We start from the raw sequence: 12141 nt of genomic DNA on the forward strand, positions 1-12141 counted from the left end.
CACATCACACGTCTCTGCAAGTTGTCCTGTCATCCCAGGGCCGTCTTCCTTGAGGCAAGGTCCACAGGTTGCCGACTTCCAGGTCCCGGAACTGTCCGAGGTGATCACCACAGAAAGTGCTCCACTTCTGAGACAGGCAAACTGAAGCTTAGGTGGGGGTGGGGGGTCTCCTTCTATTCAACCTACAGCTGTTAACCACCACGAAGAAGGGGAAACGGGGGATCTGAAGTCACCCAGACTCAGAGCAGCAGATCTGACCTGTTTCCCTCCGCGGCAGACCAGACGGCTCAGCATGCATTCATATGTGTCACTCATTCTTCCTCTGGCATAAAGACGTCGTGGAAGGACAGACTTTCTGACTTCCCGTGTCTCTGACCAAAGTAACCACCACACGACCGGCGTGCCACACTTCATGACATCGTTGTGCTCCCACAAAAGCCTTAAAAATGTTTCTTAGCTGAAAATATCAAAAAAGCACTTACAATCTGCTGGTGTATGAATGTGGTCAAGGCTGTCTCATGTCATTGTCCAGGATTTTATGTATTTGGGGAACTTCGCATCCGGGAGATTTCAGCCAGATGTCATCTCAGTCACCTGCGTGCTCCGAATCAAGTGCCCACCTGTGTGCATGAAGGCTACGTGCATCTTGTCCCTGGAAACAGCGTCGCACCCTCAGGGGCCACACCGGATGTCACGCACGCACCCCACACTGTCACAAAATGGCCTCCGATAGGAATCTGATTTGCCGCGGAGAATTCGTAATCCCAGCAAGTGGATGCTGGGAGACAGGCAAATGAGGGATGCTTTGAAGGCCTGCGCCCTAGACTTGTGTGGGATGCAAAGCTTGGGCATGAACTGAGGTGGCGAGGGCCCGCACCGCAGAAATGCGACTTGCCCCAGGAGGAAGCCGGAGCCCCTCCAGTCTGCCCGGGAGTCTGCCCGTGGCACGGGCTCGGCTGAGAGACTCAGTGACCTCTGCAGCTCCCACGAGTTAGCGTCTGATCGTGGGCACAGAAAGAACAGGGTCTATGGGGGGCGGGCTCCCGGGCTCACACGGTGCCCACCCCCCTTCACTGGTGCACGTGCCGCCCCGCCCCCTCCACTGGTGCACGTGCCGCCCCGCCCCCTTCACTGGTGTGCCCCTGCCCCCCTGCACTGGTACATGTGCTGCCCCGCCCCCTCCACTGGTGCGCCCCTACCCCGCCCCCCTCCACTGGTGCACGTGCCGCCCCGCCCCCTTCACTGGTGTGCCCCTGCCCCCCTGCACTGGTGCGCCTCTGCCCCGCCCCCTCCACTGGTGCACGTGCCGCCCCGCCCCCCTGCACTGGTACACGTGCTGCCCGCCCCCTCCACTGGTGCGCCCCTGCCCCGCCCCCCTCGACTGGTGCACATGACGCCCCGCCCCCCTGCACTGGTGCACGTGCCACCCCGCCCCCCTCCACTGGTGCACATGACACCCCGCCCCCCTGCACTGGTGCACGTGCCACTCCGCCCCCCTCCACTGATGCATGAGCTGCCCCGCCCCCCTCCACTGGTGTACCGAAGCAGACGCTTCAGTCCACTAGTCCAGCCATGTCCCGCACCCCCAGGCCCATGCCAACCCTGAGAAGGTCTAGGGTGAGGACAGCTAGGTAACTGCTTGGTTAGTCACAGATGAGACAATTCTTGGGATGACCTTGGGAAGTGAAGGTCTCTAACTGCAGGTTTCTCTCTCGTCTTTCCGGCAGAAGTGCCAGCGACTCCGACTCGGTTCCCAGCCAGCTCTCTCTGGTCCTCCATTGCCTTCTCCACCTGGCCCCAAGTATAAAATGACTCCTGCGTCCCTTCCTTTCTAGCCCTCTGGTTCTACCCCTCCCCTTTATAAAGGCCTCCATCAGGGCAATGGGGTATGACGAGTTCTTTATCCTTGCCAATTTGCCTCGCGCTCACTGGTGAGACACTGGTCAGCAGCCGTGCTCTGCAGGTCTGGGGCTGTCGCGTTTCTTATTTTGTGCCCGGAGAGAAAGACTACCCAAGTAAATTCAAAGTTACTCTAAAGCCTGGCAGTATAGGATGCTCCTGCACCACAGTGACCGCCATTTTGTAGGATAAGCCACAGTCATGTATTTAGGCCATGCATGTCTTCTGTCCCCAACAGAATGGCTTTTTAAAATTAAAGATACAAGTTAGACCTCATCAGGGAAACAGCACCATTGTAAAGCTTCTCAAATTGGCATAGCAAACTAGTAATAGTAGACTCTAGAGTGGACGGTCCCTGAGGAATGAGTGAGGGACAGAAGCCCCATCCGGTGGGCACTAGCTCAGAGAGGCTCTGACTTGGGCAAGAACGGAACCACAAGGAACCAACAGCAACCTCTGGAGCACGTCTTGTTTTATATGCGTTATGTGTGATTACCTTAATTTTCTTTCTAAAAGACCGTTTTGAAGTGTTGAAGAACAAAATTCAATCGAGTGAATTTGAAGACCCTTGGCTTTATTACGCCATCCACAATCAAGCAGCATCCCGTCTGGCTACTAGAAGGGCGCTCCGTGGAAACTGCACAGATGGAAGGATTTTATAGGGAGAAGGCTGGCGCAGGGCAGCTACTAATGAAGGGGGACAAAGGATTATTTTTGGACCACAATATCCTCTCTTGGGTTTTATCACACAGATTGCTTCTCCTTTCTCTGGGGCATGTGACAGATTACCTTATTGCTGATGACCAGAAAACTTCAGACTGGTTAAGATTATATTTCTGGGAGACAGTGAAACAGGCCAGGTATTAAATCTAGGCGTGGTATCAATGGGCTTTGGCACAAGTGAATCCATTTTGGGCCCGTGGTTTTCTAACAGAGGTGGGCAAAAGTAGGTTTCTAGTTGTGAGTATGCAAAAGTTTATTCTTGTATTATTACTTATTAATTATTGCACTATTTGTATTATAACTGCAAATCTACTTTTGCCCACTCCTGTATACCTTTTTTTTTTTTTTTTTTTTTTCATTTTTCTGAAGCTGGAAACGGAGAGACAGTCAGACAGACTCCCGCATGCGCCCGACCGGGATCCACCCGGCACGCCCACCAGGGGCGACGCTCTGCCCACCAGGGGGCGATGCTCTACCCATCCTGGGCGTCGCCATGTTGCGACCAGAGCCACTCTAGGGCCTGAGGCAGAGGCCCAGAGCCATCCCCAGCGCCCGGGCCATCTTTGCTCCAATGGAGCCTTGGCTGCGGGAGGGGATGAGAGAGACAGAGAGGAAAGCGCGGCGGAGGGGTGGAGAAGCAAATGGGCGCTTCTCCTGTGTGCCCTGGCCGGGAATCGAACCCGGGTCCTCCGCACGCTAGGCCGACGCTCTACCGCTGAGCCAACCGGCCAGGGCTCCTGTATACCTTTTATGTCTCCATTTTGCACATGAGAAAAATAATTAGTGTTACATAAATTGCCCAGCTAGTAAGTGGTAGAGCAGGGATTCAAACCCAATCTCAACCTACATACTGATATTTTGTATTTGGTCCCCAGAGCGCCCCAAACAGTGTTGGAACCCTTCAAGTCAAGTTGACCCATTTTGGGGGATAAATTAGGTAGATGGCAGGGACACCAAACAGAAAAAAAAAAAAAAATACCCAACGGAATCACCAACCACTCAATCTTCAATTTTTTTCCTGTTGTTTCCACCAGTTATGTTCCATGTTATTCCTTCTTGCAACGTTTCCTAAGCACCTACTACGTGCCAGGCACTGTGCTAGGTGGAACACAGAAATAAGACAGACACAAACCCTATATTTAAGTAGTTCTTAGATCAATAAGAGAGTCCCAAAGAGAAAAGTTTTAAATGGTCAAGCAATGTGGCAAGTGGAATGGCAGTAGCAGACCACAAAGGAGATGATTAGGGTGGGCTTCCGAGAGGAGGGGACATCTGCGCCGGCAGGTGAGGGTATGAGCAGGAAGAGGCAGTGGGAGGACAGGTAAGACTGTAACAGACTGAGGGGACAGTGTCAGCATGGGCAGTCCACCGTTGCTGAAGTGAACAGCTGGGCGTGTCCAGCAGCCCGGACAGGAGGCAGGGACCGGAGGGGGGAGGTGGAAGAAACAGCAGCGATGTGGTGGGCAAGAGAGAGAAGCGCCAGGAATTACTGTTCCGTTACTACCTGCAGAGACAGTCACAACTCAAAAGTGCAGCTCGTGTCCTTGCATTCTCTGCTTCTCCCCGGATTTCTCCCCTTTGCTCATAAAACATGCAAACTATCTATTAATAGTTCCTTAACACTTTTTGTAGCTATTTCATGACAAATGTTATAATATTTCATACCCAGCAGATGGCGCCAAGTGTATATGAAATAAACATTTAGTACATTAATTTACATTTAGTGGGCATTTCCTCCTGCTTAATTAAAAAGTTTTTATAATATAGTATACGTCATTTCATTAAGTATGCAACATAAACAATAACTGTGTTGCATATTAAGATATTTTTGTTTTTTATATTGCAAAGAGAGTCTGGTAAAGCCCAAGTGCTCATTTAAAATAACTGGACTTGGCTAGAGTTAATTCCACGACCAAATTTCAGTGTTGATCATTTCATAGACATATACAATGTGTATGTCATGCGTTCCTGGTTTGCCTGCCTGGACTCGACCATTCTCAAAGGACTCTTCTCCATAAACAAACACTATCAAATACATGGAATACATGGACGTGTTTGCTGGATTGCAAAAACAGAATTCCCATTATACAGGGGCTAGAATGCAGTATTCCTGTTTATTGACACAGAATCAAGGCGTCCTACTTGGAATTCGGAGATGAGACAAGCTACCATGTAACTGGACATCACCAAACTGGTTATTCAGTGAGCAGGGGAGAGGCAGCAAAGAGCTGACATTGGCTGAGTCCTGCATGCGCCCAGCGCTTTCACACATTCCTACTAGTCCTCACGGTGACCCTTCCAAGTAGGTCCTGCGACTTCCGATTCACAGGAGAGTCCAGAAACATGACCACGCTTAGCACAGTACCTGGCTTACAGTAAGTGCTCCACAAATATCTCTTGAATGGGTGGTAACACACCTAGTAAACAGAAGTGCCAGGATTCAAACTTAGATCCGTCTGGTTACAAAGCCCATACTGTCTCCATGTGTGTGACTCTGCAGAACCATTTAAAACGGCTAAGAAATATCAGTGTCAACGTTAACCATGGTTAGTAAATCCAGGAACCTGTGGTTTCTGCCTTCATATCAGAACCTTTTCAATTTCAAAACGTGTGCTTGGTAAAGAATGTGGATGACGGAACACAGGCACAATATCTACAAGGTGTCTTTTAATTTTTAAACATACACAGCACATGAAAATAAATCCAATCACTACATTATAGTTACATGGGACATTTCATTAGTTAATACAGCTTGTCCCATTTCTTTTGTTGTTGAAATCTGTTTCCTATGAAAATACCATACAATATGCTACATTCCTTTTCTGAATGTTAGGTGTTATGTCTCCTCTCCTTCATTGCCCCCCACACCAAAACAAATTATTTGAGAATGCTAAAATAAGTAAAATGTGGCATGCTTTCTTAGCTGCTTTGTGTCCTGTATTAAAATATTTTACAACTACAAAAGTTAAAAAATAACTGTATTGGCTATAATTGTCATCTCCTACGTACGATAAGTGAACTAATATATGGATTTATGTCATTTCGTTAACTCAAATGGAGAGGGCCAAGAGCATGAGGGAATTATAAAAACTCCAAGATGTTAAAATAAATGCACATTTAAAATACTATAGATGTGACATATTTAATATGTATCAAGCAAGAGAGAGTGTTTGTCTTTGCATTTAGCAACAGTAACTGCCACTTTTCAAAGCATTATTGTTGGGTAGGTTTTCTATTAGGGGAGAAAATTTATAAAACATCACCTTCTTCATCTAAAACCAAAAATAAATGGGGACTTAAAATGTTATTACAGAAGACGGTGACCGGGAAGAAAGACTACGTCTGATAAACTGCCCAGCTGGTGTACCAAGATGAACTGCTTTGCTTCATTCAAGATCTAGAATCCTAAAATCTCATTTGGTAAATTTAACTGGATTTTCTTTTCTGGTTATGTTGAGCCCCACATTACATCAGGGATGATAACAATTTTTATTTTACCGGGATCTTAAAAGAAAAACCACTGGATTCTAAAGACAGGTTAATAGCTTGTTGAACTTAGGCCGAGAGCTAATCAATGGGAAAAATACTTATCTAGTTGGGTAAATAAATTTGAAATGTTCAAAACATTACAAAATAAGCTGCTTTTAAAAATACTTAACTTGAAGTGGTAAAAAGTTAGTAAAAGCGATTAAAGACCTTTCCTGAAGGCTAGTAAAAGCAGAAACAACCTTACTAATGGCATGGTTATAAACAAATCTCCTCACAGAGGTTAAGAAGCTGTGGTCAGTATCAAGACCGGAAGTGCCATTTCAGAAATGGCATTAGCCTATCCAAGTGGGTTCAAGAGTCTGAACCAGTGTTTCCTGGTACTAGACAAAATCTGAAACAATTCGCCTAGTTGGAGTCAAAAGAGCTTACATATATTTGATTCCTGAAATTTCATGGTTCTTTTACATAGGTTTTTAAAAAAACTTTAAGATGAACAACAAGCTTAATAACGCTGGCATTCAATGGAAAACAATGAAATAATTTACCCTTGACTAATCTGAAAAACTGTCATTTTATTATCTTCTTGTGATTTTTACTAATGTGGATAAGCTTTCAATGCACTTCCTTGCACCACAGGGTCACAGGTAGCTGCAGCCTCAGTTAACCTTGAGTACTCTGTACATACTATTCTGAAATACTGCGGTGAAGTGAGGCTTGGCATCCTCGAGCAAGGAGACGCACAGGGGAGGGTTAGCCGCGTTGGAAGGGTCCTCCACATCCCAGATTTCAAGCATGCTGCAACCAGGCCTGAAAAAAAAGGCACAGGGAACATACTGACAATGCATTCGTATCCAGAGGAAACATACACATTGGGGAGCAGCTCCTAGATTCCGAGAGACTAATTTATTCAACAAACTAAAGATTTTAAGGCACCATTTCAAAAAGCGTGAGTTCAATATTTAGAGGTAAAAGTGAAATGAAGTATGTTGCATATTCATGTTCCACTTAAACCAAGTAATCTGGTCAGATCAGCAAGAAAAGACTCCTTTTTCCATTCAAGTAAAATACATTCTTTTTTATATTTCCTTTGTGATATTTTCTTTGATCCATAAGTTATCCGTAAGTTTATCACCTGGTTTCCAAACCTGTATGGATTTACTAGGTATCTATTTATTATCAATTTCTAAGTTAATTCTGCATAATTTCAAACCACTTAAACATATTTGTGGCTGCTTTTAGGGCCCAGCATACATTCCCTTTTGAGGAACATCCCATGGGCCCTTTAAAAGAGTGTGTTCTCCGGCTGTTCCCTGTCGTGTTCCGTCAATGCTGGGCTGTGTGACACTATTCGTACCCCTATCTTTCATGTCCACACTGGCTTTTCATCTCTTCTTCTCAGCAGAGAAAAGAATGTTAACATTTCCAACTACGATCAAAGATTTGTTTTTTTTTAGTTCTGCATATTTTTACTTTGTGTACCTTGAAGCACCGTTTAGAGATATATACATTTATAATTGTTCTGTATTTTTGATAAGTTAATCCTTTTGCAATTATAAAGTATCTATCTTTATCTGTGGTTGATAAGCCTTGTCTTGAAGTATCCTTGGTTTTATTAAATTTTAAGTTAATGTGATAGGCACATGCATGAACACTATGATGTTCCTCTTACTTCTTTTGCAAGATGCCATTTTTTCCTAGATATATTTATTAGATATTAAAATTACATATAAAAATTAGCTCCTAATATTTCTGAACTTGGCTTTTCAACACTGTGTTAATTAAAAATGTTTTTAGTACATCCTTTTGAGTTATGTGACACTTTCCTCATAAATCTTACACACCCAGTGTAATTCTCCTATAGCATCAGAACACTAATATCTCAGTCGGCTGTAAGTTGAAATCTGCATTTCACACAACTATTAGAAATTATCATAAAAACATGGGAAAAGGCCCTGGCCGGTTAGCTCAGTGGTAGAGCATCGGCCTGGCATGCAGAAGTCCCGGGTTCGATTCCCGGCCAGGGCACACAGGAGAAGCACCCATCTGCTTCTTCACCCCTCCCCCTCTCCTTCCTCTCTGTCTCTCTCTTTCCCTCCCGCAGCGAGGCTCCATTGGAGCAAAGATGGTCCGGGTGCTGGGGATGGCTCCTTGGCCTCTGCCCAGGCGCTAGAGTGGCTCTGGTCACAACAGAGTGACGGCCCGGAGGGGCAGAGTGTCGCCCCCTGGTGGGTGTGCCGGGTGGATCCCGGTCGGGCGCATGCAGGAGTCTGTCTGACCGTCTCTCCCTGTTTCCAGTTCAGAAAAATAAAAAAATAAAAAAATAAAAACATGGGAAAATAGGAAAAAAATCTACATTTGAGATACTAAATTAAAATTTAAAAATCAGAAAACTAAAACATACGATAATTTTCTGAAAGTACATTCTACTTAAATGATAGTATAATTTTAGTTTCCTATGTGAAATAATTTTAAATAAAATATTTTACTGAGATTTATTTAGAATGAAAATTCTTAAAGAATCAGGACTACTTTAATAAAGTAAAACAGTTGTTGCTTAAAAATATATCATAAGGCTCATACTTACTTAGTTCTCACAATACACCATGCTTCTTCTAACACGTAATAATTCACATGTAACTCCGACAATTTATCTCTTACTTCTTTCACAGATTTTCGACTATATGCAGAATAAACTATTTTTGTCCGGGCCCTTTTAATTTAAAAACAGGTTAAAGACTATCAGCTAATATACTAAATGGTAAAAAACTGAAAGCTTTTCCTCTAAAATCAGGACAAGGCTACCCACACTCTCCATTCCTATTCAACATAGTTCTGGAGGTTTTAGCCATCAGATAAGAGAAAGAAATAAAAGGCATTCAGATCGGAAAAGAAGAAGTGAAGATTTCACTTTTTGCAGATGACATGATCCTGTATATAGAAAACCCAAAGACTCCACAGAAAGACTAAAAGAAACAATAACCCAATACAGTAAGGTCACAGGATACAAAATAAATATACAGAGGTCTATTGCTTTCATATATGTAAACAATGAAACTTTGGAAAATGAACTCAAAGAAATAATCCCTCTTCCAGTTGCAACAACAAAAAAACAACTAAGTACCTGGGGATAAACTTAACAAAGAATGTAAAGAATCTATATACTGAGAAGTACAAAGCAGTGTTAAAAATTGAAATTGAAAAAGACACAATGAAATGGAAAAATATTCCATGTTCATGGATTGGAAGAATCAATATAGTTAAAATGGCCATATTACCCAAAGCAATATACAAATTTAGTGCAATTCTCATCATAATTCCAATATCATTTTTTAAAGAAATGAAACAAAAAATAACCAGGTTTGTATGGAACCATAAAAAACCTGGAATAGCCAAAACACTCCTGAGGGAAACGAACAAAGCTGGAGGTATTACAATACCTGACTTCAAACTATACTACAGAGCCACGTTAATCAAAACAGCATGGTATTGGCAGAAAAATAAACACACAGACCAATGGAACAGAATTAAGAGACCAGAAATAAAACCACATTTATATGGTCAAATCATCTTTGACAATGGAGAAAAGTAAGCCTCTTCAATAAATGGTGCTGGGAAAACTGGAGAGCCACATGCAAAAGAATGGAACTTTACATGAACAGACACTTCTCCCAAGAAGACATATAAATGGCCAACAGATATGTGAAAAAATGCTCATCTTCACTAGCTATTCAAGAAGTGCAAATCAAAATTACAATATCACCTCACACCTGTTAGATTGGCTATTATCAACAAGACAGGTAATATGTTGGAGAGGCTGTGGAGAAAAAGGAACCCTCATTCACTGCTGGTGGGAATGTAAATTAGTACAACCGTTATGGAAGAAAGTATGGTGGTTCCTCAAAAAATTAAGAACAGGACTACCATATGACCCAGCAATCCCTCTACTGGGTATCTACCCCCAAAACTCAAAAACAGTGGTATGTAAAACACATGCACCCCCATGTTCATCGCAGCATTGTTCACAGTGGCCAAGACATGGAAACAACCAAAGTGTCCCTTGATAGAGTAATGGACAAAGAAGATGTGGTACATATACGCTATGGAATACTACTCAGCCATGAGAAATGACGACATAGGGTCACTTACAACAACATGGATGGACCTTGAGAACATTATAGTGAGTGAAATAGGTAAATGAGAAAAATCTAAGAACTGTATGATTTCACACATAGATGAGACACAGAGCTGAGATTCCTGGACATGGAGAGAAGTGCAGTGATTACCAGGGGGAAGGAGATGCAGGGACAGGGGTGGGAAGAGTGCAGAGAGGGGCAGGTGTAAGGTGACAGAAAATGATTTGGCAGTAGGTGATGGATATACAACATAACTGACTAATCAAATGATGGAGTGATGTGTGCCTGAAATCTATGTACATTTATTGATCAATGTCACCTTGTTAAAATTAATTTTCTAAATAAATTTTAAAACCAGGTTAAAGACATTTTAATATATGATGATAAAATGGAGTAAAGAAATGTTGCTAGCAAATTGAAATCTCAATACTCACTGGATGGAGCATTTATATACTTGACCCCAAATAGCATGAATTAATTTGGAGAGAGTGGTTTCCACACTCCTTATATTTTGCACATTCCAACACACACAGCAGTTTAAATTTTGCGTGTACTGCTTCTATAAAAACCAGTTTAGAATCTCGAGTTGGACAGCAGAAAAATCATTTAGAATGCAATATCCTGTATATATTTCTGTATAATTTAGAAATTAACTGCTCATGGAACACATTCAGGTGGAGGCTAAATACAGTGAAAATGTAGACGTCAGGAATTTCATCTCCAGGTGCTCCGAAAAGCATGAGCTGAAGCTGAATGCAGGAAACAGAGCATTCAGACTGTGGGCATCAGGGTGGCAGCAGATCAAGCACCTTCTCAGACGCTTGGGAAACAGGGGTGTTCACCCAAATATGGTATAATACACGGTTTGGCCCTACATGGGAGTTTTTATGAAAACCTGAACAAATGACCCTTGATGCATAACGTTGCTTAGGAGTTCAAGCGCATGGGATGCCCAATCTCCACAACCAGCCGTAAAACTTGACATAATTTAAAACTTCACCTCTAACAACAGACTAGAAATGCATGCAGAGGAAAAGACTGCCCTGACAAATCACAAGAAATGATTAAAATAATTTTTAAAGTCACTTAAGAAAAACATGATTTGCAGACCTCAGTGGAGACCAGAGTGCTCATAATCACCTAGCGGAAGAATACTCTAAATTCCCATAAAAGCAGGTCCGATAGCAAGTTCCATGAACTTCTTCTACCTGCTAAGAAGGCTCGCCAGTAGCCAGCGATAAGAAGAAAACGGCTTCGTCAGTCGGGCGGAGGGACTGTGAACTCAGAGCAGGGGCTGGGAAGTATAGCCAGGGTCCAAATTCACCCAGCTCCCACCGCTTCCCCTGAGGGGTTTTACTGGAATGAACACACGTGTGCACGTGCACACACACATGCACGCACCCACGTGCACACACACTGAGGCTGATCATAAATATGTGACACATTTATCACTTTGGAAGAACTGGCTTTTGCTTTTTTCTGTTCCCAGAGCTTATTAAACTTGCTTTAGAGTCAAGATGTACATGTAATTTCTGGATGGTTATTGCACATTTTTTTAAACTTCTAGCATGGATGTGAGGATGACAGCATGCATGTGTGTGTGTGTGCATAAAAACATTTTCCTATCCCTACGAGTCAGTGTGAGCTGTGTGTCTGGTGGGAACAGCCCACCAGCTGCCAACCTCAAGTCTGCATCCTCGTAATGCGGGTGGTTCACAATGGGGCGGAGGGTGGACAACTTCACACTGGCCATCGTAGGCATGGCCCCCGCGAACACAGCGTCTGAAAAAAAATTTACTGCTTAATAACATGTATTTAAAAAACCCCAAAGCTATGTCTCTATCACATTTGAACCCAAAGTAAGAATAAGTACCCTTAAACAATAACCACTAGCACT

At 43.4% G+C, this 12141-nt stretch overlaps 1 protein-coding gene across 1 annotated transcript in view; it reads right to left on the bottom strand.

Moving 5' to 3' along the window:
* Window positions 1-6759: 6759 nt before the first annotated feature.
* The window catches only part of DPY19L2 (dpy-19 like 2), a 49319-nt gene continuing 43937 nt past the window's right edge, over window positions 6760-12141 (bottom strand). Inside the window, exons 20-22 of the mRNA XM_066239761.1 lie at window positions 11927-12026; window positions 8696-8821; window positions 6760-6918 (exon numbers count right to left, since the gene is read on the bottom strand). Coding sequence (XP_066095858.1) covers window positions 6768-6918; window positions 8696-8821; window positions 11927-12026 — 377 coding nt within the window. The 3' untranslated portion in view covers window positions 6760-6767. The remainder of the gene's footprint in view (window positions 6919-8695; window positions 8822-11926; window positions 12027-12141) is intronic.

Source organism: Saccopteryx bilineata, chromosome 7 (assembly GCF_036850765.1).
Source record: "Saccopteryx bilineata isolate mSacBil1 chromosome 7, mSacBil1_pri_phased_curated, whole genome shotgun sequence".
Lineage (NCBI taxonomy): Eukaryota > Metazoa > Chordata > Mammalia > Chiroptera > Emballonuridae > Saccopteryx > Saccopteryx bilineata.